Source organism: Trichechus manatus, unplaced genomic scaffold (genome assembly GCF_000243295.1).
Source record: "Trichechus manatus latirostris isolate Lorelei unplaced genomic scaffold, TriManLat1.0 scaffold00205, whole genome shotgun sequence".
Classification (NCBI taxonomy): Eukaryota; Metazoa; Chordata; class Mammalia; order Sirenia; family Trichechidae; genus Trichechus; species Trichechus manatus.
The window spans coordinates 3,275,691-3,284,006 of record NW_004444141.1 but is presented as its reverse complement, the minus strand read 5'-3'; the positions used below and the strand labels follow the sequence as shown (position 1 = coordinate 3,284,006).

At 39.9% G+C, this 8,316-nt stretch overlaps 1 protein-coding gene across 2 annotated transcripts in view; it reads left to right on the top strand.

Annotated features, from left to right (window-relative positions):
- Window positions 1-5,388, top strand: part of NHLRC3 (NHL repeat containing 3) — a 19,167-nt gene extending 13,779 nt beyond the window's left edge. The window contains exons 6-7 of one of the 2 annotated variants that reach the window (XM_023742225.1): window positions 2,268-2,380; window positions 2,951-5,388. In XM_023742225.1, the coding sequence (XP_023597993.1) occupies window positions 2,268-2,380; window positions 2,951-3,203 (366 nt within the window). In that variant the 3' untranslated portion in view covers window positions 3,204-5,388. The remainder of the gene's footprint in view (window positions 1-2,267; window positions 2,381-2,950) is intronic. The other variant, XM_004388075.3, reaches the window with a different exon arrangement.
- The last annotated feature ends 2,928 nt before the right edge of the window (window positions 5,389-8,316 follow it).

The window sequence follows — 8,316 nt, the reverse complement described above, 5'->3', positions numbered from 1 at the left end:
CTTATACACTGTTGTTGGGAATGTAAAATGGTACAAGTACTTTGGAAATCGATTTGGCACTTCTTAAAAAGCTAGAAATAGAAGTACCATACGATCCAGCAATCCCACTCCTTGGACTATATCCTAGAGAAACAGGAGCTGTCACACGAATAGATATATGCACACCTATGTTCATTGCAGCACCGTTCACAGTAGCAAAAAGACAGAAACAACCTAGATGCCCATCAGTGGATGAATGGTTAAACAAATTATGGTATAGCCACACAGTGGAATACTACGCAGTGATAATGACCAAGCTGTGAAACATAACATGGAGGAAGCTGGAACTTATGCTGAGTGAATTTAGTCAGTCACAGAGGACAAATATTGTGTAAAACCAGTATCATAAGAACTCAGGAAATGGTTTAAACACAGAAGAAAACATTCTTTGATGGTTATGAGGGTGGGGAGGGAGGGTGAGGGTTATTCACTAACTAGATAGTAGGCAAGAATTATCTTAGTTGAAGGGACGGACAGCACACACTACAGGGGAAGTCAGCACAACTGGACTAAACCAAAGCTAAGAAGTTTCCTGAATACAGTCAAACACTTTGAGGGACAGAGTAGCAGGGGCGGGGTCTGGGGCCCATGCTTTCAGGGGACATCTAGGTCAATTTGCATAACAAAGTTTATTAAGAAAATGTTCTGCGTCCTAATTTGGTGAGTGGCGTCTGGGATCTTAAAAGCTTGCAAGCGGCCATCTAAGATGCATCAGTTGGTCCCAACTACCTGGATAAAGTAGAATGAAGAACACCAAAGCACAAGGAAAGTGTTAGCCCAAGAGACAGAAAGGGCCTCATAAACCAGAGACTTCATCAGCCTGAGACCAGAAGAACTAGATCGTGCTCAGCTACCACCAATGACCACCCTGACAGGGAACACAACAGAGAGTCCCTGATGGAGCAGGAGAAAGGTGGGGTGCAGAACGCAGATTCTAGTAAAAAGATCAGACTTAATGGTCTCACTGTGACTGGAGGAACCCCAGAAAGCATGACCCCTGTGTTCTCAGCCCAGGACTAAATTTCTGAGGCCATCTTTTCAGACAAAGATTGGCCTGGACTGTGGAACATAAAATGATAACTCTGGAGAGTGTTGTTTTTAGCTCAGGTACATACATGAGACTAAATGGACAGCTTCTGTACAGAGGTGAGATGAGAAGGCAGAGAGGGTTAGGAGCTGGTTGAATGGACATGGGAAATTGGGTGGAGAGGAGGAGTGTGCCACTGTCACTGTGTGGGGAGAGCAATTAGGGTCACGTAACAATGTATGTATAAATTTTTGTATAAGAAGCTAACTTGAAATGTGAACTTTCACTTAAACTATAATAATAAACAGAAAAAAAAAAACCCTCACTATATGTATGCTGTAGGTTGCCAACATCAAATAAAATCAAACCAAACCCATTGCCATCGAGTTGATTCTGACCCATAGCAACCCTATAAGACAGAGCGGCTGGGGGATTCAAACTGCCAACGTTTTTGTTAGCAGCCGAGCTCTTAACTGCTGTGCCACCAGGGCTCCCCATACTACCCATGAGATGTCATTTATGATAACTCTACTTTCCTGTTTTAAAGAAACAGTTTTTTAATAACTCAAGAGACTATTACAAACCTAAATGCTAGGTTATTCTTTATGTTTTACTAGACTCTCCCAAGCTTTGTCTTTAAGTGGCTCAGCACTTCGGTAAAAGCAAGTGTAGGTTTAATGATGTTACACTCAAGGCCTGACCACCTGCTAGCCTGAGCTCCTGAGGAGCAAGGTTGCTTTTCTTCTGCGTTAGACTCTTTAAGTTTCCCGGTCCAGGAACTGACAGGTTGGCAGTACTCAGTGAAAGTCAGGGTTTGCCAGAGGAATGAACACTGTTGCTTTTCAGCGTTTACTGATCCTCCTCTGCGTTCTGTTGGAGGTCTCTGGTGTTTTAATTATTCGTGTGTCAGTTTAGTAGAACTGCATCATACGCTTGTGCTTAAGACGGATGGCCGTTTAGATTGCGGTTCTGTTACTGTCTGCTCACTTCAGATCAGTTATTTAGCCTTTCTGAACTTTAGTTTCCTCTTCTGAAAATGGGGCTCATATCTTCTTCTTTGGTCCTCTAAGATTACATGAGGTAATGGAATGTATGTGAAACTAATGAAAATAAACATTCATTTTCTCTCCTCTTTTTTTTTTCTTCTCATTACGATGTGGATCTTTTTCAGTAAACTTTTTCTTTTTTTTTGGTTTCTCAGGTCTGGGTTGCTGACCGAGGAAATAAAAGGATCCAAGTGTTTGATAAAGACACTGGGGAATGGTTAGGAGCATGGGATAATTGTTTCACAGAAGAGGGACCATCTTCAGTCAGGTCATTGTTGCTTTCTGTTCTAAAATGCTTGTTTTATTCAGTTTATATGACTTAGTTCCTTGGAATAGCTGGCTGGGAGTTTTAAATAACTGTTAATTTTAAGCATGGAAAATGAGAAGGAATCAGGTGTGCAGAGGATTCAGCATGGTGTGTCCAGTCCCAGGCTGAATGCGAACAGACTCCCAGTGCCCTGGTGGAGCTGGTAGAGCACGTGCGCTGGAGTTCTCCCACAGCCTTCACCCGCCAGATGCTTTTGGTAAACTTTGTAACGGAACGAAAAGCAAAGTCTGAGTCGGTGGTATCAGACCCAGCGTAACACCAACTCTTTATGAGTTGTGTTTTGTGTAGTACTCTGATGCTGATATTTTAAAAAACATATGCCAAGCTTTGGCTACGCCTGCCATCACAAATCTCTTGCTCCCTCATAAACAGAATTAGATTGAATTTAAATTCTTAAAAAAGCCATTGAGCAAGTAGTAAGTGTTTGTCATTGTGGGGGATACACGTGTTTGAAAATAAGCGTTTAGGTTTATGTCACGTGAATTCATTGTGTGAATGTCTTCCTCCTAGATTTACTCCTGACGGGAAGTACTTGATCGTGGCGCAGTTGAACCTCAGCCGGCTCTTGCTGTTGGAAGCACCTCCCGTAGGCAGCATCGGCAGCTGTTCTGTGGTCAGCACCATCCAGCTTGCAGATCAGGTTTTGCCTCATCTCTTAGATGTGGACAGGAAGATTGGAGCAATCTACGTAGCAGAAATTGGAGCAAAACAAGTACAAAAATATGTCCCTTTGAAGAGCTATTTTCTTTCACTTGGTTCATAGCATTTCTTTTCCTGGAGATTTTTCCAAGTTCAAGTTCAGATTCTCAAATTCATCAAGTGGTTAAAAATGATGTTGAAGCACAGGAATGTTTCCTGATTTTTACCAGGTCTAGTCTTAGATTTATTTTTTATATCATTATGAATCAGTTTGTTGCCATTCTTAAGAATTAATTTTACTTTATGTGCATAAAGATATTTTAATGAAAGAAATGTAATTTTAAGAAAGTAGGGTCAGAAGGAGGGATTAAGGCTGTAACTTAGTTTCCCTGGTAGACTAATTCTCCCTAAGGAAAATGGGAATAAAAATGGGTTTAGAGGATGTTTTAGTGAATTTCATGTGATACTATAAACCTCAGTTTGCTTACTTTCTATAAAATAAATGTTTGAGAGATGAGTCAGATATGCTAGGTATTAATTTAAGTACTCACCGAGTGCTAGATCGTGAAGATTAATGAATAAAAAGGCAGGGCTTCTCTGCCTTTGAGTAGCTTGTAGGCCAGTTGGGAGAAACAGTTACAAGCTTGCTGTGAACTTTGATAGTTTCTGTTTTTAAAGCCCAGCTTTGCGTTGGTCCTTTAGCTGTGAGATACTTAATATCAGTCTTTAAATGTAGGAATAAAAGGGCATCTAAGCACTTTACCAAAAGGGATTTTTGCAAATAACTGGAATGTTTTTTATGTATAGCATTAAATATAGGGCCTCTCTGCAGTGTTTCCCTGTTTCTTTTTTTTTTTTTAACATGAACGCAGTTTATTCCTAATATTGTCTACCTCAAAGAAATTTCAGGATTATTATTTATATGGAAATGTGTGCCAGCCAAATACTTAAGAGATTGGGCTGATTAATTTCCTGTACCGTTTCTTTGTTTCTCCCACTTGGTCTGAATGTTGGCTTCCCAGTTAAGACAGTTTTTCAGGTCTGGTTTATTTTCTTGGTGGAACGTTGCAGTAGTACGATCTTTCAGGTGGTTTTTTGCCTTTCATAGCATCAGCCTCCCTTCTTTGAGTTTACGGTACATTGAGCTGATTGTCCTCATCAGCCATTATAAACCAAAAAAAAACTGAACCCAATGCCATCGAGTCAATTCCGACTCATAGCTGGAGTCTTTTCCAGACTTCGGGAACTCACACTTGTTCTAATGCTTGGATCATATCTTAATATGATTAAGAAGGCAAATTTGCCAACAGGAAGTCCTATCCTGTATTCAAGGCCATTTATAAGTGTTTTTGCCAGGGATCAAGCTGTATAATATTAGACATCACCTGTCTAGGCCTTAGTTTTCTCTTCAGTAAAATGAGAATATCATCATTTTTCCTCCTTCACAAATGCTCTGGGGATCAGATGTACAAACATTCCTTTTGACATACATAGCTATAGGTACATTAAAGGCATTTTATTAACAAAGGTCCTTTTAAGTGTGCTACTTACCTGATAACTGGCTATCCAGTTTGCCTTAATTTTGCTTTCTAATTCTTTTATCCAGACATATCCTCACGAACTTTATACCATTTAGCTAATACAGTAAATTTATTTGCACGGAGATAATTTGAGATGTTTTGGTTTTAAGCCACAATGACGAATGCAAATGTGTCTTTAAAGGAATGCAGGTTAGGTTAAGCTGATTTTATCATTTCTGAAATATTTTATTAAACTAGTTTGTACCGGATTTTATAAAACTTGTCGAAAACATTGTTCCTATATGTATTGCTATAAGTGTTCATTACTTATTGTAGTCATAATATTTCACTTTTGGATTAACTAAATGCTTGAGAAATACGTTGTTTTTCCCTATAAAAAATACAATTAAAATTTTGGAAAGACAGTATTCTCTGGTTTCCAAATTATATCAGTATGGCTGCCCCTACTCTCTTTTGCTTATTGTTTGCATGGACTATTCTTTTCCATCTCTTTACTTTGAGTCTGTATGTGTGTTTGAGCCTAAAATGTCTCTCTCATAGACAGCATATGAATGGGTCGTGTTTTCTTTATCCATCCTGTCACTTTACTGCTGACACATATCCTTTTGTATGAAGCAGATTGTCCCCGCTGTAATTTATCTTTCCTCTTTATCATTTCTGGAAGGCCCTTTTGAGTTGCTTGTACTGTGCCTTCGGTACTATACTGTTGTTCATGATGTTCATCCAGTGAAAGGAGGAAAAGAAATTGTTGAAGGCAAGGAGCCTGTGAGAATCCTTATATGAGTGACATAGTCCAAGAACAACACTCTCATCTAGAGGGAGAGATGAGTCATCATCCATGCCTTTTTTTCCTGCATAGATATCAAAGTGACTTAGAAAACCAGTTTGTGTGTCAGCCAAGCACGCAACTTTGTACCTGCACCTGAAGAGCTTCATTGGCATCTGTGAAAATGCAGACAGCCCTTGAATGGCACCATGCTTTCATCAACTACTGTGACACCTGATGACACATACGCTTCCTTTATATGGCTATTGAGAGCATTGATAATAGGATGCAATTTGTGAAGCCAGTTGTAGCCAGTTTCTGCTTGGGGCCTGGCTTTTGAATTGTCATTGCAGTGTCTGTTCTCTTTCGGTTTCTTCAGCCATGTTTTAGTGGTAAGTTCTGGCGTGGAAGTAATACCCCAGAGGGGGTCACTGGACCAGTAATGTGGAAGCGCCAGCAAGACGTGTATGCCCATCAGTATATGCACAGCAGTGAATGTCTTTATTTCCTCCATGGTTGTAGGCTGCCAGATTTTACTTGGCACGCTGAGCAGCATACAGATTCATTTGGTCCTTTATAATTTCTAACATCTCTTCCATAAACACAGACAAAAAATAATCTACCTTAGTATCTTCAACGGTCAAGTCTGGGACAACTTTGGCATCTTGCTGAAGCAAGCTTATTATCTGCTTAAACTAGGAGACATCTTCACACCAACCCTCTTCATTTCCTTTGCTGTCATCAGGGCCATCAGCATCTGCTTGAGCTCTTTCTTGTGTAACATCAACTGCTTTTTCATCCTGTGACACCATGTAACTGCCATTGTTGCTACCATCGCAGTGAGCTTCAGATTCACAAAGATGGGTAAGCTCCTCTGAGGCATCTTTGTCGTGGTCCACCTAAGAATCATCTGCATTCAGGGTGGAGAAAATTAAAATTTCTACAGCTTCTTCAGCCATGTAAGTAGCCATTTCTGAAAAAGAGGAGTGTTCAGGAAAAAATAATTCCAGCCTCCTGTAGAAATAAAAGTCCCAAAAGGAATTGCTGTCATGGGACCATTACTACTGCAATCCATTGAATATTTCTTAATCACGAAAACAGCACCTTCCCATTAACACTGAGGGAACAGTAAATGAACTTGCAAGGCTTATTTCCCTGCACCTAAGCCCAAACAGAAAATCTGAGTGGGACGTATATGTCCCAGTGGTCTTTCAGCACACTAAAATGGGTGATTACACTTTATGGCCCCTGAAAATAAATCATTCCTTTGACTATTTCCTGTTCATGAAAACAGCAGCTTCCCAGTAATGCTCAGGAAACAGTAAGTATACTTACAAGGCCTATCTCACTGTGAAAAAGGTAAGAGACAAAAGCTTCATACAAGCACTACTCCAGTATGCACCACCTCGTGTACTGACCTTTGATCACAGCAGCATGGTGCCGATGAACTTCCTTCCATTTCACAGTGTTACACAAGGCCCCACCCCTACCCTAGTATATAATACTAGCGAGGTTTGAGGATCCCAATGAAACTCAAGAGGCCAGAGATGTAAGTGGGATGTACATGTCCCACTGGTCACGGAAGGGCTATCGGGACTGCCCGTGCCATATTTTCCCACACATAGCGCACCCACATAATGCATGAACACATATAACACAGAAGTGCTGAAATTATGTTTAAAACTTGTGTCATAGCACACCCATGCATATAACATGCATGTCGTGACATTTCCAGAAGTGAATTTTGGCACCATTTACCCTCATTTGTTAGTCCAAAAATGTTACTTGTGATTTTATTTGTATAATAAAGGTATAAGCCATGGTGAAGGAGTCATGGATTGAATTTGATAGTACCCCTGTAATCAGAAAATAAACAGTTGAAACTGTGCATTTGTTTCTATTTAAGTTGATGATTAAGTCATCAGTCAGAACCTTGAACCTACTGAAGCCTGCCCCTAAATCATGTGCTATCAATTGGAAACATAAAGCAAAACCTGCACTGGCATAAATGGCATCAAGTAGCTATCAATAGGAATCTCGATTTAATCTGCATTGACATAATTATCACAGTCATCTTCTGACTCTGGCTTTTAATTGGAGGAGTAAATAAAGCAAAACTGATAACACAGTCACTCTTGGCTCAACAGTAGAATGTGAAAACTTTATCAGATCATCTTAAGTGAACACATTAAGCTATGTTAAGTCTGTTTATTCCATAGTCCAATTATGTCTTATTAGGGCCAATGTCTTTGATCAATGATCATTAAGTTATCTTAGTCATATGTTTGCAAGCATATAAAAAGACCCTTGTACACCTCACATTTCAATTTTGCTGTCTCTACTGGAACCAGGTGGCTCGATTGCTAACCGAAAGGTCGTTAGTTTTCATCCGCCAGCCACTCCCTGGAAACCCTGTGGGGCAGTTCTACTCTGTCCTGTAGGGTTGCTATGAGTCGGAATCGACTCGATGGCAACTGGTTTGATTTTTTTTGTTTGATTACTGAAACCAACCAGTTATTAATATTGTACACATTTTTTTGAGTTTATAAATCTAAATCTTAGAAACCTTTAGGATCATGGTAGGAATTAAACGCAAGTCCTACACTGCTGACTTCAAACTGCAAGTTGGTGCAACTGTGGAACAAACAACGGAGTGGCAGCAAGAGAGTTTGAGATTGGAGAGTAGTCCATTCGTGAATGGAGAAAGGAGAAAAAAGAGCTGGAGAAAATGAATCTGCGAAAATGTATACGTCATGATCCCAAAGCAATATGGCCTGAGTCAGCAAATGAGTGAATTATTACATAAAGGGAAAAAAAAAATCAAGCTGTCTCTACTGTCACAACACAGATCAAAGCAAAGCTTCTGGGAAATGATAGAGGAATCCCAGATTTTAAGGCAAGTTTAACCCGGAATTCTAAATTCTTGAAAT